Here is a 27675-nt window from a genome sequence, read left to right on the forward strand (position 1 = left end):
TCGCTGTCAAACCGCGAGGCTAATCCAATTAAGTGTTTAAAGGCGAGAAGCTAAGAATAGCGCCAAATACTGCAAAAAGTTTCAGATCTTCAACGTGGTGCCGGCGGTAATAGAACAAATGAATGGGGCACCATGTATAGTTAATGTCATTGATGAATTACCTGCCAGAGCGGAGCAGCCTTTACTGAGAGGACGTCAAAACAGCAATGCGATGATCACAAGGATTATTTTGGATCCGTGGTGGGAGCACTGAAGATAATACAAAGGATCAGACCGCTGACATAGGCTACATATGTTACCAGGTAATGTTTCTGTGCTATTCTTCATTATCTTCCTCCTTACAGTGCTGTCTGACAGTTGAATTGGTGTGGACATATTCATAATTAGATACATTTCCTCTGTTAATTCACTAGAGACTTCAGATTAAAAACTCATTCACTTCAGGCACTTGGAAGAATAACATTCACAGGTCTATAATGAGATTTAGCTTTAAGAGTCGTATAATGCACGACATTGTCTTCAGTGTTCAGGCCTGTTAGGAGAAGATTCAGTTTGGTTAATATTGTTGTTTGGTAGCTGCTTATATGTTGTAGCTGCATGGGACTGTAACTATAGTAGCTGTAAGTCAGTGCTGTCATACATAGGTGAATACAGAAATTTATTGTCACTGTGTTTGGTTGGAAAGAAGGCTGAGACAGAGACCTAGATCCTGAAGGAGCATTGTCCCAAATTCCCAAGAAAACAGCACAGCTTCTCCTTCTCTGTCAGTGTCTAAATCGTATGGTTGTTTGCTTAATGAACCAGTAAGGTGGTTTATCCATAACAGGATAATAAGCCTAGGTGTTGACTGGTTCATTAAATTCATGGCATGCTCCTGAATTTAGTCCAAGCATCATGAATAGGAGGATAAAGGAGCCTTTACATCCAGTGAGCAAAGGAGAATAAACATGTGGATGCAGTGGCAACTGGTTTGTAAAATGGACATGGTATCAGATTATTAGATACTAAAAAAGAGGTGGTTCTAAATAGTAAAAGACATCCTGCAATTACACAAAAGACCATTGAAATAGATGCATTTATGCTCTATAAATCCATTTTAATGATCAAGTTTTAAAGATTATATTTTTTGCGAATGCAGATGCTGTGACAGAAAAGTGAAAGTTTGATGTTGATGGTTGGTAATGTAGAGGTAAATGCTATGTTGTATGTGCACAACACAATTCCTTAATTTTTTGTAACAGTCTGATGACAAGAGGTAATTAGTAACCAATAAGCTTGTTTCCGTGTGGGTCTCTGCAGTAGTGCATGATTTTACAACCTTACTACAGCAGCTTTGCACTGTAGACAGACCACTGCGAGGGAGTGTAACTGCTAAAGTTTTGCTCCATGGATGGGTGGGAGCACCTGGCAAGGTTCCTATTTTTTTCTTCGATCCTTTCTACATCATAACAACAAACCAGGGCTATTATATGACTGCTATTGCTCATCAATATAATTATTTGAACACAGACTCCTTTCACATTTGTCACCTTCGGTCATCCATGTTTTGGTGTTGTTGTTTGTTGCTGCACGTGTAATCTTATAAGACTTTCCTTGCATTCAGTCGACAGTCTGTGTGTCATGAGCCGAGGATAAGTTCAGTTTAAGTGCAGGATTTAATCAGGCCTTAAGTAAGTGGGTTGGTTTCTATCAGTGGAAGCATGTTGCTTTGTTCTGAGATTGGTTGCTCTGAAACATTTAGAGGAACAGACAGTCACAATAAAAAGAAACAGATCCAGTTGGATAAAAAGCACAATGGTTGGGTTTCACAGCCTTCACTGTGTAGCAGAAATAATTACATATTTGCATAGTTATATTGATGTTTAGTTCATAGTATTATGTATTTATTACATGTCGTCGCAGCTCTGCCTGTCTAAAGTTGGACCTGCATCAATATGTCGCAGTCATTTCTGCCCTTTGAGAGAGCTACTAATGAAAATGTTGTTATTGTGATCCTCTCAAATTATATAAATTTGAGGTCAAGTCTGTTTGGGTGTTTATCTAGATAAAATATTGCTCTGAATATTGCTCTTTTACCAATATTGAGCCATTTGTATTCTCAGAATGCACTGATCCGAAGTAAGTAGACATTTTACTGTGTAAGTAGTTCAATTTAGTGTATGCATCCACCTCATCCAACCTGCTTTACTACAATATAAAATAAGTCAAATTACATATTACTATCTGATATGATGTGGAGTACACATTACTTTAGTTACTTTTAAGATTTGGACATGGCTTATCTGCAAAAAATATTCATGTTATATAAATGTTTAAAAGCAAAAATATTAGATTTTGCTTTTTCTACTGTATATCATCCTCAATTTGTAAGCTCAGATTTCTTTTTTCTTCCCCATTCTCAGCTGTAAACAGTTGCGGTTACACCTACACAGTATGTGAAAACAAGCTAACACTGGATCATGACACAGTTGCAGGGATGCCAGAAGCATAGCTCCTTCAGAACTGCCCTCAGGTCAGAAGAAAGCCTATTATGAACTGGGAGGGGCAGAGAGTGAGATAGGCAGTGAGACTAATGGACTTAGATAATCTTATCAGAGTCCAGTGCAGAGAACTACCTTTTTTTCTGCAAAGTTTCTCAGAACCGTCCCTCCTAACTGTCCCTGAATACAAAATAGTGTTGACATGCTGTGACAGCGACAGTAATATTCACACAGAGAGATGTGAACATGAAGTAGACACGTGTCGTGAAGGTGGATGAGATAGGGATTCAGAGGAAGCTTAACACACAGCAGAGAATACTGTGCTTGTATGTGAATGTGTTTACTTTCTTTTATGTGTATACATCCTCAGGTGCATGGTGGGAATGTGTGCAGGATGAGCAGCACATTTGTAACATTAGCTGAAGTATTGGAGGCACGAGGGGGACCTCTGCTGGAGGAGGAGGTCTGGTCCCTGCTGCTGGGCACTGCAGAGTCTTTAGTGGATGTCTCCTATAAGGGTAAAGCACTATTAAAATGAATATTTACCACATCCTTAAGCTATGACCATACCAGTGTTGTATTGCAATGTAAATGTAACATAAACATTTGAATATATCTTGCAGTACTTCTGTATTACTCAGTTACTGTACAGTTGAATCAGCAGCATTATTTATCTATATATTATAGACTTCCCACTTTTTTTTCAGGTCACAATAATATGTGCAATATCATAAGCCCCACCTCCTTGCTGCTGTCAGCCACTGGTACCTTAGCATTTAAGAACTGCGGCCTATCAGATGATGTATCCACCTTCACTGCTCCAGAGATGCTGCAGGGCCGTGCCAGCTCAACCAAACCTGCCATAGAGAGGGTCAGTGCATGCATCCTCATTCCTGTCCTAACACCTCACACAAAACATGATGGCAGACTTGTCAAACTCTACACAATATTAGGTTGTATTGATTATTTAATCAATATATTTGAACTCTGAGGTGAGTTGAATTGGCTACAAGTTTTTGCTGTTAGATGCTGATATATTTTTTTCCTTGGCTTGTGAAATCTTGGAATGTCAGGAGTTGATGCCAGAGTGATGTGAGCTCGCCATCTAGTGGCCGAGCGCAGGCGCCTTCCACTCCAGATTCTGCATTTCATCCTGAATTTTTAACACTGCATAGCAAAGGCTCTAAATTTACTCCTATGATGAAAATTTTCATACATACAAGAATCTTTTTTTTTCATCAGATGTGTGTGTTTGTGCCTCATATACACACCTCACATTATAAAATAAAATACAATTTTTATTTATATAGCCCCTAAAAAGAAATCACCTTGCCTTTTATATAACTGAACATGCGGACAAATTCTGCAGTTTTTTCTAATTGATATTTAGTAATTGTACTTTTGTCATGCTTATATGAGGATATCATCTAACAAAAACTAAATGATTTCACAATCTTGAGTACAAACTGCTAAATTGCTCATATGACCACACACATGCTTTTCAATTACTCCTGTTTTATGTAACAATGATAAATGTGGGCTCAGGTTTATAGTTGTGATCTAAAGATAAATTGTATATCAAAAATGAAAACCGGCAACCCGGTGTCATTAAGCATGAGAAAAACTATATTGTTTATATTAAAGGGACGAAAGAGAGCCTGGTTTTAGATGGTAATATGGCTGTACAGCAATATATCCAATCTCTGTCATGTCTCACTGATTCATTTTGTTGCACAGATGCTGGTGTATTCACTGGGTATGACTCTCTACTGGTCAGTTGATTTTCACCTACCTCAAAATCAGGTGGGCTCTCCTTATACATGGTTGTATAAAAGTTGTATACAAGTTATACAAGTTTTTTTTACTCCCATCATAATCATACACCATAGTTTGTAACACTTACTTTATACTCATGTCCCTCTCAGCCAGTCCAGTTGAGTGACCATCTAAACAGCCTCCTCCTCAGCATGTGTGAGGACCTGGCCCACCGCAGGATAAATCTCAACTCCATCCTGGAAGCCTGCGAATCTCAGCATAGAGCCTCCATCCTGCCGTCCCCTGCCAAAGTCATCAGACAGCTGGTGGAGGAGGTCTTCCATGAATCGGTGAGTCTAGATATGTGCCTGTCTTTGTTTCAGCCTCTCTGCAGGCCATCGTGTATGAGTCAGAATTCAAAAGTGCAAAGCATGGTAATCATAATGGGGATAAATAAAAGTTCTTGAAAGTCGCAGTGTTTTTGTTTTTTTTCCTCCAGATGGACCAAAGCTCTCTGCCAGACAGCAATGTCCCTCTGAGTGGCAGGAGTCAGATGATCAGAGAAAGACTTCATGGTGAGCATACATGTTGGAGTCCGATAAACAAGTTGTAAACACAAGTATCATCCACAACATCACATAGGAGAGGAGAAAACTGAGCCGAAGTCTTTGATGCCGAACATTATCTTAACACTGTGAACTTTCTTGTATAAGGGCTTTTGACAACCAAGCAGATTTTGATCACTTTATCATACATCATTAAGATTTAAGAATATTGGAGCTGATTTAAAATATTCATATCCTGCCTTACAACATGGGGCAGTGTTGGCAAATAACTGGAACTGAAACAGCAGAAGTTAATGTCTGTGCTGTTGAGAGATGACACAAATAAGTGATATAACAAAAATCACAATTACAGTGTTCTAAAAACAGATACTATTTTTATATTTCTGGCTATAAACTGGATATAAGTATCCTGTTCTGTTCTATTGCTTCAATTTCTCTGCGGACAGAAGTGAACAAGGTAAATAGCTGTGAGAAATTGTTACATTCTACACATTTAGTCATTGTTTCTTAGAAAAAGCAATGCACAGGTCAACAGGATTAAAATCTTAACCTAAAGCAAGTCCAGGATTAGGCTCCTGTGAGAGCCAATAATCAGATAGCGAGCGTGGATGCTCCAGGCTAAACTCTCCGCTAGCTTCACTTCTGTCCAAACATCTCAGTGTCTCTGGGGAGCACAGAGACAGACAGGAATCAAACACTGCTGTCATCTTTCATCTCTTACCTGGTTGACAGGAAAGAGAGGGCCATTTCCAGACTTCAGCGAAGGTTTTGCTGAAGGGAGAAGATACTCAACAGACTCTGACTCAAAGTCAGGTACGCTCATTATGCGGGGACAACCAGAACTTGAAAAACATAACAGAATGAGAGAAAGAAGAAATTCTTAACTATTGTCAGAATAACACATCTTGTGCATGTGTCCACTTAAGTTATACGTATTTTGCAAAAAAAATAAATTAATAAAATTACTGCATTTAAAATAATAAGATGTTGTGGTGTGTGGATGCAATTGTGAAATAACATGCAGAATTTCAGTTTCACCAGTTTTGTTCAATAAGGTACATGTTTTTACACTGCAGGTGTTTTATGTGTCTCTTCTAGGGAGTTTATCTCAGAGACCTTGGAGACACAGACCGAGGAGCTCTCCCACACCTTTGTACCACTCTTCTTTGGACAGGCATGTACTATATTTACACCTACTGTATATGCACAACAACTCCACACAACCAGTACTTTAGTGTAGTATTAAAGTTAGCTGTTTAGTTTCTTGTACAACAAAAATAAATCCATCCGCTTCTCATTTTGCCTCCCTCGTTGTCTCTACCAACTTTGGGGGGACATGACATTGTCCCAGAGTCTGACTTTTCCCACTTGTCTGCACAACTATTACACAACCCATCCTTCCCCACCCCCCGCCTCCTTCTCTCTCTCCCCTCAGACTCCCTCGCGGGGTTCGTCACAGGGACAGCAACTGCAGTTGGCTTGGTAGGAGCCCCCACCACGACCTCTCTCCCAAGACATCGGGCAGGTCTCACAGTCCTTCCATCACCTTCAGCGAGTCCTCCCTCAGCCTGAGCCAGAGGAAAGCTAAGGTAAGGACACGGATACATTAGAGTGTGGATTCAAATCAAAGTTTATTCTGTGACACAAATGCATGCAAGGAATGTGTACTTTGTGCTTGAAGAAAGACTCAGATATGAACTAGGCTGTTTGGTTTGCTGAGACTGAGAAACTAAGACTGAGGGTCTAATTTTATTTTGAGACCAGACAGAAGAGCATGCAGAGAAGCCAAAGAGATTGTCGGACGTGCTGCTGCTTCAAGTGTTTAAAATGTCACTGTTTGTCTTGCCAGGCGTTGGGTCCTGAGTTCATCAGAATGGCAGACGAACAACAAATTGTTCTTGAGCTTCCAGGATCTATCGTGGTAAATTTGTGCTGCTTGTTCACTTCCTCTGTTTCTGTCTGCCACTGATCAGTTTGGATGTAGATTGCTGGTTGTGCATGTATGTAAATGCTTTATTTATGTCCACGTGTCTTTGTGTGTGTCCACCACAGTCTAAAAAGGGCCGTTCGTGTGCATCACTTCGAGAAGTGACTGTAGTGCTGCCTAATGGACAGTACGTGGTGGTCCGATGTGACATCAAGTCCAAAGCAAGAGATGTGTTTGACATGGTGGTGGCTCATGCAAACTTGGTGGAGCACTTCTACTTTGGTCTTGCCTTCCTAGATGGTGAGAGGAAGCCTGGATATTCAAAATATTAAACATTCATACTAATGCATTTCAAAATGTTCAGCATAGTCTAACTTATTATATCACACATGATGAGGTAGGTATGAAAGGGAGACTTAATAGTAATTCTGCATACTGTGTAATTAATTAAGTCTATTAACAAAATGTCAATTTTATTGGATACCTGTTATTTGAATCAGTTCAGAAGTCTAAAGTTCAGGTTAAAGAGGCTTTTCTTTGTCATTCTGCAGATGCTGAATATTTCTTTTTGGACCATGAAACAAAAATCTCCAAAGTTGCTCCTGACAGTTGGAAAAAAGGGCAGATAGCTTCCTTTTTGATGTTTCTTCGAGTCAAATTTTTTGTTGATGATATCTCCTTCATTTTGTAAGTACTGGATATATGTGTATGCTTCTTGTATACAGAGTTTCAAGAGACTTTTCTGCTTTTTAACTTTTCTCATGTTTCCTAGGCACAAACTGACACGTCACCAGTACTACTTACAGCTGCGGAAGGATATCTTGGAGGACAGGCTTTACTGTAATGAAGAGACAGGCTTGTTTCTTGCTGCTCTTGCTCTGCAGGCTGAGTTTGGAGATTACATGCCAGAGGTACTGAGGACAAAAAGAAAAATGGTCACCTTAAATCTTTAAATACTAGCATCATCTTTAAGTGTGTGTCACATCAGTGCATTTGGTTCTTTTGTGTGTCTTATAGTTGTATGGTAAGAATTATTACCAGCCAGAACATTATGTGTCAAAGAGGATGCTAGAGAAGTTGGCTCTGCCCAATGTGAAGGAAGAGTTGCCAAGACTACATGCAAGTCATGCCCAGATGCTGCCTGAAGAGGCAGAAACAGAGTACCTGAAGGTACACAGACTGCTAATGCATCCACTCACACAGACACACACACACACACACACACACACACACACATATACACACTTTATCTCATGTTTTTTTTACTTTGTTCTTTTGCTATTTCTTTTTATAGCAACTCACAATATGTAAAGTGATATAATAAGGCTGAAGTGTGCACAAGTAACTGCTTTAATTTTTTATGGTACTTCTACTGTTGCACTGACTGTAAGTCACTCTTATTGTGTGCCAGCTACATCCCTAAAATCTAAATTATAATGCATACACACACAGTCACACATCTTTTTTAAAACGTCTGTATATCTCATCAGATTGCCCAGCAGTGCCCAGAATATGGGGTTATGTTCCACCGTGTGGGAAGAGAGAAAAGGCCGGTGGTGGGAGAGTTGGTTTTGGGAGTCTGTGCCAAAGGAATCATAGTGTACGAGATGAAGAACCACCTCCGGACTGTCACCAGACGCTTCCTCTGGAGGGAGACTGACTCTATATCCACTGGGGTAAAAATAAATACATATCAGACAGTAATAATGATACAGCTCATTTTGTCATGAACCTCACAGTAAATGTATGATGACTTGTGTCTGTCTCCCAGCGACGTAAACTGATTATAGAGTGTGGTGGGCCCAGCGGGAAAAAGCACAGTTTTGTAACAGAGAGCTCAAAAATAGCACAGTACCTCCTGAACCTTTGCTCGGCACAGCACAAGTTCCACAGCGAGATGACGTCACGACAACTGAACTGCAGCATGATACCAGGTGGGAACTTTCACTGATTGTGTGGACTGTATTGCTTCTGACTTTGAAAGAAAGGAGCTCCTGCCAACGCACAAAGGCCCAGAATGACAATAAACAAAACCTAATACTCCTCTGTTTCCCCAGATGAAAACATGTCTGTCTACCGGGGCCGTAACTTGAACATGAAGCGGATGTCATGCTCGGAGGGCATGTTGAACCATGTAGGTTTATCACCTGGTCAGCCAGACTCCCTCTCCAAGTCCTGTGATGACCTGACTGCCAAGCTGGAGGCACGGCTCCGCCAGCAGAGGGAGTTGAGGAGGGAGATGAGCAGAGAGCTGAACAAGGAGCCCCCCGAAACAGGAGACCTCAGGGATTTGAAAGAGCGGCAGTACTGGAGGTAGCATTTTACAAAAACAACATTAATATTCCCATTACAAAAGCATCCTCTCAATTAAGATTAAGAACTTTGCTAAACTGTGCACATGTGTCTTTAAGCACGCCGGAGCCGATTCCCAGAATGATGTCCAGCGTCTCACTACAGAAGCAAGATTCTGATACCTCTTCCTCCATACGAGGTGAATATGTCATCAATTTAAACTCAACTTTTCTTTTTTGAACAAATTAAGACTGTTAAAAAGACAAATAGACAAATAAAGGAAAAAAATCCTGATCGTCCAGAACAGCTTCAGTGCTCCTTGGCGTAGAAGTCTCTATGACTCTACTAGAGGGACAAGCACCATTCTTCCAGAAGATATTCCCTCATTTGGTGTTTTGGTAATGATTGTGGAGTTTTGTGGAACACATTTGTCCATATTCCCTATAAGTGTTATATTGGGTTGAGATCTGGTGACTGCAAAGGCCACACCATATGATACACAACTTTTTCATACTCAAACCAGAAGCATCTGCATTTGTTATGTTTCTCCTCCCACTAGTTTTTCACCTGTCTGTATATTCAAATTAGGGTTGTATGGTGTCTCATTGGTTCACACTGTTGCTTCACCCTTCCCTTTTTTAGAGCCTGATCTGGCCAGCAGGGGGCTTTCTGGGTGCAGTTTGCATGTTTTCTTCCTCCACAGTGAATTATCTGTGACTTATATTATGTGTTGGACTCTTGACTTGTCTCTCTGATCCTGATCAGAATACTTATTGTAGGTATGGAAAATATATGAAGAGTTCTATAGTTGCTAATTTACTCTATGTAAAACATGTGCTTTGCAGTTGACACCCCAACCAGGACCCCACCAGAGAGAGAGATAATCTGTGTGAACCTGAAAAAAGATCCTAAACTCGGCTTTGGTGAGTTTTCTAAGCAGCACTTTACTCTGAGCTTGATGTTAAATTAATGAGCAGAGTGCCACGTATATGATTCTTTAACAGGAGACTTTTGTCTTCGCCTCCTCTCTGGTCCTGTTTCAGGCTTTGTCATAGTGGGCGAGGACAATACAGGTAAACTTGACCTTGGGATCTTCATTGCTTCCATTGTGCCTGATGGGCCAGCAGACAAAGATGGACGAATCAAACCCGGTATGGAAACACAGACGCTGGCTCGCAACGTAACTTTGCCCAAGACAAAAACTAAATTTGGCTGCACATGACAACCTATAACAAGGATTTTGTAATGATTTGTTGATTTTTTTCAGGTGGACGTCTCATCTCCCTTAACAAGATTAGTTTGGAAGGGGTAACATTCAGTGATGCTGCTGCCATCTTACAGAGCAGCCCCGACGAAGTGGAGCTTATTGTGTCCCAGCCTAAACGTAAGATGTGTTTATTGTTTTCTCAACTGTATGTAGACTTTGATAAGTTCATATCATCTTGCAAGTATTTCTAAACCATTATCAAACCATGACTATGTACCTTCAACCTACCTGGTTGTTTTTCCGTCAGAATCTCTAAGGGACAGTAGGAATTCCCTGAGTCAAAGCACTCTCGGTTTGGCTTTGGAGAGGAGCTTTGGCTCGCAGACAACCCTGAGTGGCACAGAGTTCCGCCCCGCCATGGAGGAACTGGAGGAGGCCATCAGTCTGTCCAACATGGCAACCCCCAAGCAGAGCAAGAGGCTGCACATTCCTGTTGTGCGAATACACGACCCAGAGGTTAGTAAAAGTGACTCTGTTGCCATGGAATCAAAGTCAGCATGAGGTCAAAACTGACAAAAGAGTTCAACCAGTGCTAATTGTTGAATGGAATAAGTGCTCTGATTAATGTGAGAAAACTCTAAGTTGTTGTGATGCACCTGTATTACATGTGCCCTAAAAACACTGTCTTTCCTTCCCTCATTTATTCCTTCCTGATTTCAGGCTGTTTGTTCCCGGTCCCCCACTATCTTAAGTCTGAAAACTGGGGAGAAGTTTATAGTGGAGCTGAAGAAAAGCAATGGTAGCCTTGGCATCAGTGTTGCTGTGAGTGAATTACTTTTATTACTTTTTATTATACAGTATTTACCTTATGTTTTCAAACTGTGCCTCCCCATAGGAGTGTTGCTTAGTTTTCATTTTTTTCTTCACTCCCCACTAATGACTAAATGAGTAGGAATGACAAAGTGAAAGGCATGTTTTTGAAGAGCAGGCTAGGTCATGTTGACATATTGAAACCCAAAGAAATTGTGCCAAGAACTTAGTGACATCACTACCCTGTGCGTGACATCAGCGCAGCCAAACCGATTTAAGGACTAAACAGGAAAGGTCAATAGGTAACAAGCTACAATACACAGTAACTTGGATTACTGCAAGCTGAGTCAGTGTGAGTTGATGTGGTTATTTGACGCTTGTCACATTGCCTAATTCTTTGAAATCGTCTTTGCCAAAAGGGAGGAATAAACACCAATGTGAGATTTGGAGGCATCTACATCAAGAGTCTGGTGCCTGGAGGTGCTGCAGAGCAGGACGGCCGCATTCAGATTGGTAATCCTTTCATTTGGTTCAGCATGTGTACAGTATAAAAAAATGTGGAATATATGCCATAGATCTGGTCTTTATCGTTGGCCAAAAAGGCCCAAAGTGATATTTCTGCTTCTTTTAACATAAATATGAAACAACAGAGTGTAATTCAAGAATGGTGCCAAAAGAGTTGAGTAGCTGTTCTGGAGAATTTTTAAGGCAGTATTGGCATCTTCTATGTTTAGTCAGTTATTGTACATGAGTTTACGTTACATACTAGAGCCACAGTGCTGTGTCTCTGTCTGCTTGGTTCATGCTTCAGTGAACAGGAACGACTTAGATTTGTTGACATGCCCGTCAACCACACACACACACGCGCACACACACAAACCGTTTATGTATTGATGTTGCTAATGATGATGAGATTTGTGTTTGTGCATATGACAGGTGACAGACTGCTGGAGGTTGATGGGTCCAACCTGAGGGGCGTGAGTCACCAACAAGCTGTCGAGTGCCTGAAGAGGACTGGGGAGGTAAACACACACATACACACACATGTACTGTACATGCAATGAAGCATTCATACAAACAAACAAGCTTTCTTTGCCATCATAGTTACAGTAACAGCCGTCCATTTTTACTGTCTTCTCCAGAATAATGACAACATTGATCATTTGCTCAAACAACTAGTTTCAAATCAGTAGTGTGATGTGCTTAACCAGTGTTGTGTTCCCCAGGTGGTGAACCTGCTGTTAGAAAGGGAACCCACAGTAATCTTGGAGCCCAGACCCGACTCACCCTGCCCCCTCTTGGCCCACAGTTCATCATACACACAGCCCCCCAGGACTGAAGTCTCCGTGGAAACGACCTTGAGTGGTCGAGCCAAGGACTATAGCTTTGTGACTGATGGTGAGAGGGGAGAGGAAGGGGCGCATACGCTCACAAAAGGAAAAAAAAAAAAAGAAGATAGACAGTGTCAGGCACACGCACACACACACACACACACACACACACACACACACACACACACATTCACACATTGCCCAGAGGTGACTGTGAGTCATCTGACAGCTACATTGTGGTTGCTGTCAGAGTCATCCAGGGCTGACGCTGCCTCGTTCCCCCGAGACTGCATCCACTGAAACCTTGAAGCTGCCTGTTCACTGCCTATTCCTTAGTTAAAGGAACAGTTCCTTGTCTCTACAAAGCCTGTGTTTCTAAACTGTAAGTACAAAAAATGTGAAGCAAAATGTGGAAAGAGCATTATCTGCTTTTCACATTTTGCAATTGGAGATAGGAAGATATCTGGAATTTCTAAAACATTTTAAATCACATTTTACAAACACACACACACACACAGCCCCACATTTAAGATTAAAGATTACACAACACACTTGTAATGCTCCAAGAGTCTCCTCCATCTCTCCCTTTTTCTAGAAAACACACATGAAGTGGTACTAAAGAAGAGTATGTCTGGGCTCGGCTTCAGTTTTTACATCTCCCAGCTGCACTCAGGGCCAGACCGAGGCAGCGTGGTTCGCATCAAGCGTCTGTTCCCGGGCCAGCCGGCACAAGAGAGCGGTCTGCTGCGAGAGGGAGACGTCATTCTGTCTGTCAACAAAGAGCCTATTAAGGACCTCTCTTACCAGGTAAGCTTTGGGGTTATTTAAGTGATTAATAATCATCACATAATCCACATTCACAAATAGAACTTGTTCTTTTTGCAAACATATAAAGGTGGACAGAAAAAAGAAGGTATTTAGGAATTTAAAAAACAGATTTATTTACAAGGTGCTATTCAGGCATTTCAGCCTAGAGAGTACCAAGACATTTGTGCGGTAATTGCAGTATAGAAGAAGATTTCATCTGTTGATAAATAATTGTGAATGGGCTGGTGAGTGTATGAGTAGTACTAGTGACCCTGCTCTCTCTTAAGAACTTGTCATTGGTTCACTAATCCTTTAATCTCAAGCGACTGAAAATAGCAAGCTGCTTGTGTCATAGTGTTTGATGTGTCCTTTAATCTGCTGTGCTGTACTGCCAAGGAGTTACATTCACACATGCAACCAAATTTATAACAATTAAAATGATGAACAATGAACAAAACAATCAATGAGCACAAACTTTCCTGAATCAAAAACGTTATTTTTCTGCATTCTGTCAGAGGGTTTTGTTCCTGCTACGTGGAGCTCCATCTGAAGTTAATCTGTTGATCTGCCGACCAGGACCTGGAGTACTGTATGATGCAGATGACAACACACTGGTGAGCTAACATACCCATAAATACAAACACACACGTTGCCACATAGTCTTAAGTGACTCCCATTAAGGCAGAAAATCTGCCTTACCTCCTGTCTATGTAGAGCCCTTCACCCTTCCGTGAGGTCCGCTCCCGATCTCTGGACATCCGACTAGGAGAGGACTACAGCCAGCTCCTTAAGTTTCAATATGACCTCAACATACTTGCCCAGAAGCAGCCCCCTACCCAGGAGGAAGACCTGACCAACACAGCAGAGAAAAACCCAGAACCTCCTGCAGCTCCTGTGCCCCCGGAGAGCCAGGAGAGTCTGGACAGTGAAGTGCAGGTTGACCAGACTCTGCCATCTCCTCCTCGGTCACCTCCCTCGCCTACCTCGCCTACCTCACCTCCGTCACCAGTCTCACCTGCCTCACCTGCATCGCCAACATCACCTGAGTCACAACCAACTTCTGGGAAAACAGAGGAACAACAGGAAGTAGAAACACAGGAGGAGAACAAGGATGGTGAGGAGGCAGTCGCAACAACATCAAGTTTAACCGTGTTAATGGACGTCTGCCCTAAGACGGCTTCAAACTCTGTATATGCCAGGTAATGTGCCAGAAGTAGATACCAATGTATCAAATGATTAGTTTAAAAAAAAACAAAGAAAAGAGCCAAATATTGCAACCATTTCTGCAACAATGAATTTGATTTGAACTTTTCTTTAACAACAGCAAAAAAAGTATCAAAATGTCTATGAAAACTGGGTATACTGGTGGCCAAGTGGTTGAAGGTCCCCCGTTCAATTCTGGCAGGGGAACATTGTTGCACACCATACTTCTCTCTCTCAACTTTTTTCCTGTCTGTCTCAACTATCAACTGTCCATTAAAGGCAAAAATGCCAAAATATTGTATGTATATTTTTAAAAATTCCATTGCATTTTTCTGTCTTTAAATTATGATTTAATAATTGAATTGTAAAGTGGAATTGCTAAATTTGAAAAAGACTCTTATATTTTTACACTTTTGTTATGCAATTTACTATCTTCTACTATCTACTATCTATTTAGTATCTTCACAATCTCTCAATGCTTTAGCATTTTTTGGTTTCATATTTTCTTTCACTTAAAGACAGCTCTCTTTAAAATTCCTAAAAAATCTCTAAAAGTTCAAACCAACAGTGCAGCAACAAGAGCTCTTACTGGCCAGATGTGTTGTTGTGTTGCTTGGAGCAGTGTCAGTGCTAGCGTCAAAACTTAACAGCAGAGCTCCTGCTGCTGCTCTGCCAGTTAGACATTGTTTAATTCTTAGGTGGAATTTTTAGGATAGAAAGTTTCAGTTTAGGGTGATGTATTATTTAAGGTGTATGATATACTGTATGTGTTGTTTGTTTATCTACAGTGGAGTCAGAGAGGAGGCAGATGGAAGTGTGACCTACTGCCTCATGGGAAATGGACTGACTATAATGGCAGATGAAGAGTACCTAACGATCAGCTCCACCTTGGAGCCTCCTCACGGCCTTTCTTCCAGTCTGGCCACTCACATGCCAACAACCAACCTCACAGGCCTCAGCTCTGAAACCTCCAACACATCTAGTTTCAGCTCTCAGAATCCAAACCTTAACCCTCACATCCCCACTACTACCATCCCGCCCCTCACCCTCTTGTCTGACACCCCGACCACTTGCGCCCTGGCACACCCGTCTCAGCCGCTCACAACCCAGCCACCCAAAGCCAAGCACCACCCAATCCAGCAGGGGCTGTTTCCAAGTCATTACAAAGCCATCTCCAAGAGCAGCCTGCCTGTTGTGCCTCCTCCTCAGCCTCCTGCTCCGCCACAGACCCCCATCACAGCCCAGATCATCTCCTCTGTGCCTCCCTGCACCAGTCCGCCTCCCCCGGCCCTACCGCCCACAGTACTGCCCCCACCTGTGCAGAGCCACACACAGGTGAGAGAAGAACCTGAGAAGAAAGAAAGGGAATACAATGATGATGATTATGACGAGGATGAAGATGAAGAGGAGGAGAGTCGAAGAAAGGCAAGTTTGTGATTTTTTTTCATGTTCTTGACTCACATTTTTGAGATGACACTGTGTGAATGAACCAGGGTCACCAAAGTCAACAATGTGTTTAGGTTAAAGCTTAAACGTTAAGTGATAAAGAATAAATTGGGATGAAATAGTCATTTAGAGAATTTCTCTAGCTGTTCAATAGATAAAATATTATTTTTTCGTGCCTCACAGGGATTAGTTAAAGAGTTTGAGCTCACAGTAGTTCTGACCAAGTCCAGGAGTGGGAGCTTTGGGTTCACCATCACTCGAAGCAAACTGGACAACTGCTACTACATACAGGAAATATTGGACAACCCAGCCAAGTCAGATGGACGACTCAGAGCAGGAGACAGGCTCGTCACGGTACACAAACACACACACATACATCTGTTGGAGTGCGCACTTGTCAATAAGTTGAATTCAATTGATTTCTTCTCTTTCATTTGTCTCCAGGTAAATGGGCATGATGTTACCAGTGTGGCAGATGATGTTGCCATGACGATTCTCAGGTCATCCCCGAGAAGACTGAGTATGACCCTGGGGAGGGCGGTTACCAACCTGGTGGCGCCACCGCCCTGCGATAGCCTGCCTGATATTGTTCTCTACAAGACACCGTCAGGACAGCTTGGTTGGACACTGTCTTCACTAATTTTGCAAAAATTAAGCTGTTTTGTCATCAGTCAGTGTGACTGAATGTGTCTATGTGTGTGCCCTCCCCAGGTATAAAGCTGACAGGCGGCATTGGCAGCAAATGGCAGGGCATCTACTGTCTGGCGGTGGTGCCAGGCTCTCCAGCCAGCGAAGAGGGCAGTGTCCAGCCCAATGACAAGATCCTCTATATCAGTGGCAGGTGCACCCTGGGAATGACCCTAGAGGATGCGGTCAAAGCCTGTGAGATCGCCCCTCGTAAAGTGAAACTTAAAATCATAAGGTATATGCCCTCAAAGGCTAGAGAGAGAGATAGAGAAACAGAGAGAGGTATGATGTTTCCCTCTGAGTGACTTTGCTGTTTGTGTCAATTTTACAGAGAAGATCAGCCAGTGAATCCCAAGGCTAAGTGGAACGGTAAGGGCTTTACATTTCTGACAGATTTATGAGATGATTTCTCCTGCTTGAGTTAACTCAAAGAGAAACGAACCGGATAGTTTGGTTGTTATATGCACTGATTGCCTGGCAACCAGATATGTTCGTGCTTCACTTATGATAATTTAAGTTCAATCATTACCAGAAAGGGTTAGGGTTCTGGGAAGACAGGTTATCACCACATATTTTATAGTTATCCCTTAAAATAGTTGTGTCCATGAGCAATCTATAGCAATGCATCTCTAAACAACATCACTCTTTTGTAGGTCTGTTTGACTGGAAGAAGGACAGGAGGTTCTTTGCTCGTTTTGAAGAGCCTGTCTCTCCGGAGAAAGAGTCTCCTACTGAAGATAGTGAGGATCTTAAGTTTCTTTCCTTCATTTGTTCTTCTGAACTCCCTCCATCAGCATGTGCTCGTTGCCCTTTTTGCTTGTTGCCCCTTTGTATGCGTGAAGCCGGAGCTTGGCGCTGAAAGATAGTTCTCTTTGCAGCTGTGTGTGTGTGTGTGTGTGTGTGTGTGTGTGTGTGTGTGTGTGCGTGTGTGTGATCTGAATGCTGACAGACAGATCCTGGGCTCTCACAGCAGGATTAATAATTAGCAAGCCTCTGGCCCTCCACCGGTGTATTGGACTGCAAGGCAGTAGACATCATACACACACACACACACACAGACAGTGCCATACAGCCAGTGGTCTATAGGGAAGGTAGCTCAGTTGCCTGGTGACAGTGCGTGCAGTGGTAAGGGACAGTGGACAGGGTCAGTCTGAAAAGACCAGCCTTGTTCACCTGTCATAGAAGATACGCAGCCATCAACACTTCTCTTTCAAAATGGCCGAAGAGGTGGGAGGTTGGTGTGTGTTGTTTTTTTCGTCTCTGTGTGTCTGTTTCAGAAGTTTCATTGGCTGAAAATGGAGGCATGGATGGAAATTGGTAGTGAGGAGAATTTCCATTGATGTTTCCAGATGTTTCCACTTAATCAGCTTTCACATCAAAGTAGCTTGATCAACATTTGTTTTGGGGTAACTAAAGTACTTTTGTCCGAATTGGCTGGTAATTTATTATTAATCCCTATCTCTTTTTTCAGCTGAACCTGTGTGTAGGACTACTGGAAACTTCAGATGTCTCTCTCTCACTCAGGAGCAAGATGTAAGTTTCTGAACATAATATTTATGTCTGACCAAAAGCTCATTCTTCCTGGTGTAACCCTTCATTTTTCTCACCTCTTGCCAACTCTATCTATTCTTTTTCTTTAACTGTGTATCTTTTGAATCGTCTGCTGAAATACACACGCTGTAACATGAGTCTACTGTGTGTCAATCTGCACATGTATTCACAGCTGGGTGGGGGGTCAATGTCTGCATGTGTGTGTGTGTGTGCCAGGCTTTCTTTACATCTGATTCATGTATTGACAACATAATTGCATATTTCTGCAGAACATAATGCAGTCTTGTAAATACACTGGAATAAAAGCGACAACTAGGTTCTCTACATTTTCCTTTTCTTTCTCATCCTTGTCTCCACTGCCTCCTTTTCCCTTTAGAGTTGCATCATGCAAGTGGAGTTTATGAAACCAGAAGGAGGGGGTCTTGGCTTCGCTTTGGTTGGGGGAACCAATGGCAGCATGCTTAGAGTGAAGGAAATCTGCTCTGGTGGAGTAGCTGAGCAGGACGGCCGGCTTAGAGTCGGAGATATTCTGTTAGAGGTAACTCGCTCATACATCTTGCTTGAAGATGTTTTATTATCTTGACTGCATTGAAAACCCTGATCCTTATTGCGTATGTCCTAGGTGAACGGTGTGATTGTGTCCGGGCTGAGCCACAGTAAGGTGGTGGATATTCTGCGTAAAGCTGAGGGCACCGTACAGCTCACCATCTGCAGAGACATTCTGCCCCTGACCTACTCCGAATCACCTACACCGCCCAACATGTCTGCTCAGACTGAAGCTATTCTAGCTGAGCAGCCAGCTCCTGTTTCCAGCCCTGAAACCTGTTCCTCACCTGATGTCATGCTGAATAAGCCAGTTGAGCGCCCCCCTGGTATGATCTCTGACACCTGTCTTTCCCATTATTGTTATATTAAGGATGATTTATTTTACTGAAATACAGAGCTGTAGACTTGAGACTTATCATCAAGTCATATATAAGTCACAAAAATGAGGACTTGAGACTTGATGTTGATTCGACAGCTGTGACACTTGCCTTACTCTTACATACTGTTCATATTCTGACTCATAATACTAAACTTCTGAACCACAAATCTATTTTTCATTCATAAATACATTATCAGTTATCAATAAATGGGTGATTAATTCTATTCTTTAGATTTTACACGATTTGTTCATGGAGAAAAAACATTCACAGTCACACTATATTATTGTTCTTTTACTTAAAACAGAAGAACATAACAGCCACCATGATTTCAATGAATGTTATTAAATGGGAAGAATGATGATTTTTGATTTTTTTAATAAACATAGGGTCAAATTTAACCTGCAATACTTTCTACAGTATGTACAAAAAGGTGTTATCAGCTGCACAAAAATAAAAAATGGTGAAATATTTCCATTTTTATATATTCTGGGTCACTTAAGAAACACTCATAACATTTCAGGCCAAAAGAATGGTGTTTAGGATGTTTTTACTGCTCTCAAATATAAAAATGGGTCAAATTTGACCTGAACAGTACAGACTGGACTGCTGACACTTGACTTAAGAATTAAAAGCAAAACCATTCAACCTGGCAAATTGACAAAACAATAAAAAATGAATAAGACAGCAAAGCAATACACCCTGAATATTGCTTTGTTAGAATCATGCATTGAAAAGGTCTCAGCTGTTTCATCTTAACGGACACGATCAGAGACGATTAATTGCTTCGGAAGACTTCTTACTTGACTTGGACTTGCCACAAATAAATTTAAAAACAGCTCTGCTGAAATATATTGTGTGATCTGATTGCTGTTCCAGAGGCGACTTCAGACACTGTGGTTAATGAAACAGGTGTGTTCCTTAACTCACCGCCTCCTCAACCACGCCGACTGACTGTAGTAACAGATGAGATTGCAATTAAGCAGGTAACATGCACACTAACAAGCATACACGAGTAGTCACTATACCATGAATATTTGTTTAAATTAAATCACACCCATCCTTACCTCTTTACTAACATCTACTACTAACGTCTTGGTCCTCCTATCTCTGGCTGCTTGTCTGTGGAACAGGAGAGCTGTAACAGCACCCCTTCTCATCAAGCTTGCTGCCCATCCCTCAATGTCACTGACATGTTGCATGGAGCTTCTGACAGGTAGTAGCTTCCCAAACTAATCTCCTCTTGTACTGTCTACTTATTTCCTCTCTTCTCTCCTCCTCCACCTCCTCCTGCTCCTCATGTATTTTGGTGTACTGGAGTTCCACCCTTAACCACAAGGAGGCAGCAAAGAGCAATAAATAAAACACCAGCCTGAGGACTGTGCTGAACCCCTGTGAGACAAAAATAGTGTAAAAGTTAGGAAGTGTATAGCGTACTATTCGATGTAGTCTCGAAACGAAAGCATAGATATTTTTAGCCTCATGTCTATACTGTATTTTAGGTGGAAAAGTCGCAGGGAAAGGAAGCTCAGCCTTGCATGATTTCAACCCCTCCTACCGAAGAGTAAAAATGGTCTGGTTTCACCCCTGCCCCCTGACTCCCCCAGGAAACAAATTGTGACCAAACTTTTGGACCAGTCCTGCAAAGACATCCGGAAAACCCAGTCAGACGGCTGGAGCAGCGAAGAAGAAGATGTATTTGACGCCACCAGTCAGGAAATGACGTCACCCCAAACAGGTGTTTATTCCTCTACTCTTGTGCTCATGATTCAAGGTGAAACTTTTGTTTACACTGAGTTATACAAGTATTGCCCTCTTCTTTTCATCTTCTTTCCTGTCTCCTCAGGCCCACCTATAGTATCAGAGGAGGAACTAGCCAGTTTAGCACTCATTAGCCCAGCTAAGACCAGCCAATATTCAGGCTCCAGGGTCAAAGCCCTCATCCAGATTCTGCAGCATCAACTGGACCAGCAGGAACTGGTCAAAGAATTCATGGTGTGTAGGTGTTTTCATGGCATTAGAAATGGGTAAATGTACACATTGTTCACATAATGTGCAATTGAACATTTTCCTATGTTGATCCTGATTTCAGGCTCTGGAGCATTTGAAGCCTTCTGATAACTGTCTGGTGGGAAAAGCTCCTGAGAACAGAGACAAGAACCGCTACAGAGATATCCTACCCTGTAAGTCTCAGTGAGGACTTCTGTTAAATTTTTATTCTCTTCAGGCAGAATCTAAACTTTTACTTTCACCATTTGTTCAAACCCCAGCGCTTCATTTTATGTTCCCCTATTGGAGTCTTTTTTATTGGTGTGCCAGAGCTTGTAAAAGCTGGATACTCACAGACTCGGCATTTATAGGAGAGTCTGTTTGTTGGCACTTTACTAAGCTGACTGTAAGGTCTTTACTGGAGTGGGTGGAGATATTTGTTTACACTTGAGTCATCTCTGCACAACAAATCATTTCCCACAATATCATAATTCACTGGTGGCACGCTTGTAATTTACTTGGAGTCAGCAAAGTATGTGATGACAAAGAAAATACTGTCTGTTACCAACCTTGCAATTACCAGAGATTTATATCTTTAATAGATGAAGCAACATCAGGAGCAAATAATATTACAAACTGTATTATCTTCAGAGGGTAAATTCATAGAGACAGGATGAGAGAAGATGATAGATGTGTGTGTGAGAGTGTGTGTGATAAGGCTGACTTTCTATATATACATATTCAGCATTTTAGCTTATTACTAGTTTCATTTTTAAAAGAGGCTCAGTCATTTCCTAAAACAGCTGGGCACTGTAGTTTTTAGCACACTTTACTCAATCAGATGTAAAATGTGCATTTGTTAGGGACTATTTTCAGCGGTGGATTAATACACATTTGATGCTCTTTTGCAGTGTTACTCATTGCGCGGCTCATGCAGCCCCGCCAAGCTTTAATTGGCAGCTTGCATTGCAGCTAATAATCATGATTAGGGATGCCCCTCGAAACCCGGTTCTGAATTGGAACTGCTTCTAAAATTTTAAGAACCCAGAGTATTTTTAAGGTCAGTTCTTTTTATCGGTACTTTTATAGGTTTTGGTGTAACTTATGGTCGCACTGCAGCCTCTCCTCTCCTCTCCTCTGCTCTCTGTTGTTGGTGTTTGACCGAGGGTGGGGCTCAGCTCCTACACACACACACACACACACACACACACACACACACACACAAACAAACACACACAACACACACGGAGTGGACAGCAGCAGAGAGGCCGTAGTGGAGACAGTGAACCAGATGAAGTGAAGGATAACGTTTTACACGAGTTGACGTATTACTACATTTGTAAGTAATAAGTGCAATAAAACTTACCTTGTGAAACAGCTGCGGTTCAGACCAATCAGCATTGTATGAGGATTCTTGCACAATCTTGTGAATCCAGCTGCCTCACAAGGTAAGACTATAATACACGGTGACAGACAGATGGTTCATCTTATCACTTGCCAAGTATTTTTTGAAAGTGCCTGCTCTTTTCCAAACTGTTTCCTAGGACGGCTTCTCAGATGGTTCTATGTAACAAACCATCTGGCTCGTCAGATTACTATATAACCTTCACAAGTAAAAAGCCAATAAGTACTTTATCAAACCACCTGTTCAACAAGCATAAAGATGTAGAAAAGTGAAATTTCCACCTGCTTTGCCTTCAGTCTCTCATCCACTGCCGGTATGTTTTACACAACTACAGTGCACTTGTTAAGCTGATAGCGAAGTATTACGAACAAGCTAAAATGAAAGCTGTCTGTATGTAGCCCAACTGTTTAGCTCAGTTTGTAACGTATATTAAAATCTGGCAAATTCTTGCTACTGGCTAAGACATCAACTCCCTCTCCCTCCTCTACCAGTGGTACCTGCAGGCAGTGAATCACATCAGCATCAGAGGGAGAAAGGACAGGATGAATGACTAATACTGACTGATGTCTGTGTTTTCTTCATTCTTTCTAAACCTCACTCTGTGTTTTGATGTCAGAAGTATTATTTATTTTATTGACATTTTAGATTTGTTACCTGTGAGTTTATATCATAGTGACATTATGAAGTAAACATTACTGTTGCTGCTCTAGAACAACATTAAGTTATATTTAAAATATAAATGATTTCTGATCCTGTTTTATTCTTTTCTTTAAAAATATATTTTTAAAAAAGCAATTATTTAGTATGAAAAAGAGCCGATAAGAGTATCAATAAAGAACCAGACTGATAAGGAAAATCGATAAGAGTATTAGTATTGATAAAATCCTAACGATACCCATCCCTAATTATGATAATGCAGCCAGTACACAGAATTCACAGGATTGCAACAACAAACTACAAATATAACATGAAGAAAGCCAAGGAGACGCATGCCTCTGCTCATCCCAGAATTAAGGCCAGCCTGTTTTTAATTCAGATTGTATTGGCTGCATTACATATTGCATGTCGCTGGATGACAAATTAGTAGGCAGATTTACTTAATGGTTAGGGTGGATTTGGGTATTTCATGACAGAAGTGGCTGTCCTATTGACTATGTCCTGCCAGTGTGGCTCCCATGAAAAAAATAGTTAGGACCACTGCGTTAGTGAGTATTAATGGCAGCAGAACGGTGAATGTGGTATTGACTCAAAATATACTACAGTGCCCAGTGCAACAGTGTGGCTCATTGATGTGTTTTTAATAGTTTTTGGACAACAGCGGAGGTCTACTGCACAGATGAATAAGCTGTGTCAGGCTTTGGTTAATTCATTGTTTGCTTTGGTCTTTTCACGGGATTTGTTAACAGTAAGAAAAATACAAAATATTACCGGATTAACCAGTCTACACATGCACATATGAACTCACAGACAGCATTTATTTTCCAGCCTTCTGAGGTCTATGTTTCAGGATGAAAAGGGCCAGAGTTGAGATGAATGAGTGTGATGAAAAAGATAGTGACCCCCAGTGGAATAACACTGCTCCTCACCAGATGCCTTGCTGCCTGCAGCCTGTTACAACTGCCGTTTGTGCAAGTGGTCCAGAAAAAGGCATGTTATTTACCGATCCGATCCATTACTTATAGCCTTTGACTATTTTATTTAGAAATCCAGATTCCCAGTCTGTGGCTTTTTTGACCTCTCGAGCAGGAGGTGGAGGTCTAACCCAGAAAACATTCCTAACGGCCTTCGGTCTATCACCCCTCTCATCATCAACAAACTTCTTCACAGCGCCGGTTTGTTGAGACTGACTCCAGACCTCAGAGCTGTTTACTTGGCTTTATTTACTGTACACTTAGATTGCGTGCTTATGGCAAAACAAGGTAGCAGTGTTTGTTGTTTTTGATCAAGAAATGAATGGATTTATAAAGCATCTACACAACATAAGCAATGCCTGTGGGGTACTGCTGCTGCTGCTGCTGCTGGAGGTGTAATTTTTTCAGTTGTGAATTCATGCAGTGAATGGACACACACACATACATGCAGAGAGTTTAGGATGTTTTTTCTTCTTTCTCTTTCCCCTCATAGATGACAAAACCCGTGTTGCCATCGGAGAGAACCAGGACTACATCAACGCCAGCTTCATCCGTATGCAAGTTGGAGCTGAAGAGTTCTTCTACATCTCTTGCCAGGGCCCTCTGCCTTCCACGGTGCCGGCATTCTGGCAGATGATCTGGGAGAACAAATCTGACGTCATTGCCATGATGACCCAGGAAGTAGAACGGGGAAGGGTCAAATGTCACAAGTACTGGCCGGAGAAGTTGGCCGTGCCTCTGGACACCGGCAGGTACCAGGTTCACCTGGATAACCAACAGTACCTGGAGTACTTCCACATAAAGGTCATCCGTATGGTGGAAACAGAGGTGAGAGACATGTCTCTAAACTTTAAATATAATGTATTTTATGCGAACATTCTGCTTGACTGGGACCCTTTCTTGAACTCGTTGTTATTCTAGACCGGTGAGACCCACTTTGTCCGTCACCTGAAGTTCACACACTGGCCTGACCACGGAGTGCCGCAATGCTCAGAGCAGCTGGTTCGCTTCATCCGCTACCTGAGGGCTGTGCACCACAAAGGGCCTGTCACCGTGCACTGCAGCGCCGGCATCGGACGTACAGGAGTTCTCATCTGCACTGACATTATCCTTAACCTCACAGAGAACGATTTACCTGTGAGTGTGAGCCAATTTGTTAGGTTTACTCACTGGTTTATCATGGAATTTTGTATTTTCAGTTATTATTATATCTCTCTACTGTTCACTCTCAAATAAAGGCAAAAACAGTCCAAAATGTGTGTGTATATAGAAAACTGAAATAATTTATGGCCATAAAAAAGCTAATGCACAAGCTGTAGCTGTGACTAACAACCATCTGTCTCTGTCTTCAGATTAATGTGAGCAACATCGTAAAGGAGATGAGACTTCAGCGGCATGGGATGATTCAAACCAAGGTCAGTGCCAACAGTTGGGTTAAAGTTCAAAGTTCAGGCTTTTAAAAAAAGACAGTTCCCAAAAGCTAGACATGCCTTTTGTCTCTCTCTCGTTTCAGGAACAGTACCTCTTCTGCTACAAAGTCTGGTTGGAGGTTTTACAGGGCATTTTACAGCTGCATGGCAGCCAATGGCAACCGGAAAGTCCCCACGACCACAAAGTAGTTTGAACGTTTCCATCTTCAGTTCACCTACCTGTAAAGCACAGACTGTGTATGTACGACCATAAGACATCTATCACAGCACAGACTGGTAATACCTTTTTCTTTGGCTGTAGTTAGCTATGACAAGAAATCTGTAATTCTTTTCTGTTTTGATACTTTGTGTTGAGGCCTATTGTTTAGTTATGAAGCAATCAGACTTGAAGTTTTTGTTCTTGTATGTGCTCTCGGTGCTGTGATTATGTCAATTTAACTTAGATCACTGAGGGGTTTTTTTTGTTTGTTTTTTGGTTTATTGCCTTTTCAGGCTTAGTGATTTGCCTTCTGTCTCTAGCATCTTTTTTAAATTGTGTCACTATTTTAATATATCTCAATTATTTTTCTCCATGTCATTTAATTTGCAAATTGCATTTATTTTTAACAGTCATATTGCATGGACTATAAAAGTTGGTAATATTCACATCTTTTATCTGGCAGTAATGTCACTAAGGTCATCAAAGTGCAAAGTGTAAGATCATCATACCAAAGTTAGTATGTTTGAAAACTTGATGAGTAGCTTTTGATTAAGCATTGTGTTATCATTTCATTAAGTGCATTTGTACCCTGGAGAAAAGGGCATTAGCAAAAGAACATTATTCATTTTTCTGTTCATCACCTAAGGAAATGAAAAGAATCAAGTGCCTTGGAATGACTTATGCCGCTTGCTCCACATTGACCCCAAAGCCACTTGCCACAAGCGGTCGGGGACAGAGAGCAAGAAACTGATTTGAGAGCAACCAGAGATGGTTAGATTGAATGTGCAGCTTTCAGTCTGTTTGTAGTCTGAGGTGGAAGTTTGGTTGACCCAAGCCAGAGAAAGATTACATCTCACCTTTTAGTTAGTACAAGTGAACTGTAGATGAAATGTGAAGTTTGCACACCGCCTGTCAGCTTTGTTAATTTGTTTGTTTGTGGGCCCATTTTATACAAAACATCACAATGAAAGTCTTACTACACATTATTGTAACTTGCACATCCTAATACAGATAAAGAATGATTCGACATAACGCATTTTTGGATAAATTCATACATTTTCAATTCACTCTTTTGCTAAAATTTGGATGAGGCGTTAACACTAAGTATTCCGATTTTTTTTAGCAAAGTGTACTAAACTAGTTGGCGGGCTTATAGTGTGTGTAATTTGTTATGCGACAACATCCTTTATCTGTATTCCATAGCTATTTTACTACAAACTCAGCCAAAAATGCAAAAAATATGAAGAGGTTTACAAACTTTCCATTTTGCCACTCTAGATGTGAATATGATGTACAAAGCAACAAAGCAACAAAGCTGCATCTCTAAGTCACAGAACAAAGATGATTTATAGCTGCTGGTTTGAACCTCAACCTTTGGATGTAACTGCTTGTAGGCTTTGTTCTTTTAGCTGCTATCACACACACACCAGCTCTCTTACTGCATGCAGACTCTTGAAGTACAGACATCTGAGCCTGGAGTTTGACTCAATGACTTGAACATGATCGAACTGTGGAATGTAACAAAGCAATACCCTCCACGAAGAGGGGGATTCAGAATGTCGGCGTCTTACACGATAACATCTTCCGATCTATTTGGAGCATGTTGGTAAGACATATGCAGTACTGCACCTTTGCCATGTGGGTGGCTATGCAGAGCCATCAGCCTCTGTACTGTGTATGCAACATCATTTCACTCAGTGCTGATCGGTTGGTTTCCAGCCATAAGTAGCCCTCTGTTATGTGCAAGTTCATGTTCTCTTTGAGGTCCTGCTGATATGTTTTCTCTGTCAGATCTTGGAAAATGATAATTCTTGAAAAAACAAACTAAAGCACATTTTGCATTCATCTGTGAAAAAGCATCTTGTACAGTCCAGCAAGTGCTTGTGCAACAGCATTGTGAAATGTAATAACCCTTAATTGCACAACTGCTTATTTATGCTAAATTAATATCTTGTCACTGTACCAGCCACTATGTAACCAATAACTGAGAACAATATAATACCTCTCTCTTTAATTAAAAACTATTCTGAAACTTG

At 41.5% G+C, this 27675-nt stretch overlaps 1 protein-coding gene across 1 annotated transcript; it reads left to right on the top strand.

Moving 5' to 3' along the window:
* Nucleotides 1–4: 4 nt before the first annotated feature.
* Nucleotides 5–27675, top strand: ptpn20 (protein tyrosine phosphatase non-receptor type 20). Its single transcript, XM_044371953.1, has 47 exons — nt 5–302; nt 2851–2998; nt 3188–3351; nt 4218–4283; nt 4406–4585; nt 4735–4810; nt 5534–5614; nt 5900–5975; nt 6237–6390; nt 6651–6722; nt 6854–7028; nt 7280–7415; nt 7501–7639; nt 7746–7898; nt 8219–8404; nt 8500–8662; nt 8786–9041; nt 9140–9219; nt 9866–9943; nt 10064–10171; nt 10288–10404; nt 10535–10743; nt 10948–11049; nt 11457–11550; nt 11974–12059; nt 12264–12435; nt 12964–13175; nt 13691–13789; nt 13890–14374; nt 15167–15803; nt 16008–16178; nt 16269–16443; nt 16536–16746; nt 16843–16880; nt 17165–17251; nt 17983–18044; nt 18439–18600; nt 18685–18934; nt 19865–19971; nt 20119–20201; nt 20593–20723; nt 20832–20980; nt 21078–21168; nt 24504–24838; nt 24932–25147; nt 25363–25425; nt 25524–27675. Exons 2-47 carry the CDS (start codon nt 2875–2877, stop codon nt 25632–25634), a joined length of 7122 nt encoding a protein of 2373 aa, XP_044227888.1. The 5' UTR covers nt 5–302; nt 2851–2874; the 3' UTR covers nt 25635–27675.

This window comes from Thunnus albacares, chromosome 14, assembly GCF_914725855.1.
Source record: "Thunnus albacares chromosome 14, fThuAlb1.1, whole genome shotgun sequence".
NCBI lineage: Eukaryota > Metazoa > Chordata > Actinopteri > Scombriformes > Scombridae > Thunnus > Thunnus albacares.

Excerpts from the sequence above, each read along its gene's own strand:
- ptpn20 (XM_044371953.1), top strand. The coding sequence starts at position 2,875 with ATGAGCAGCACATTTGTAACATTAGCTGAAGTATTGGAGGCACGAGGG. Across the intron at positions 18,045-18,438 it reads CTCTCACTCAGGAGCAAGAT|AGTTGCATCATGCAAGTGGA; the intron begins GTAAGTTTCTGA and ends TTTTCCCTTTAG. Across the intron at positions 20,202-20,592 it reads TTGCATGGAGCTTCTGACAG|GAAACAAATTGTGACCAAAC; the intron begins GTAGTAGCTTCC and ends TGACTCCCCCAG.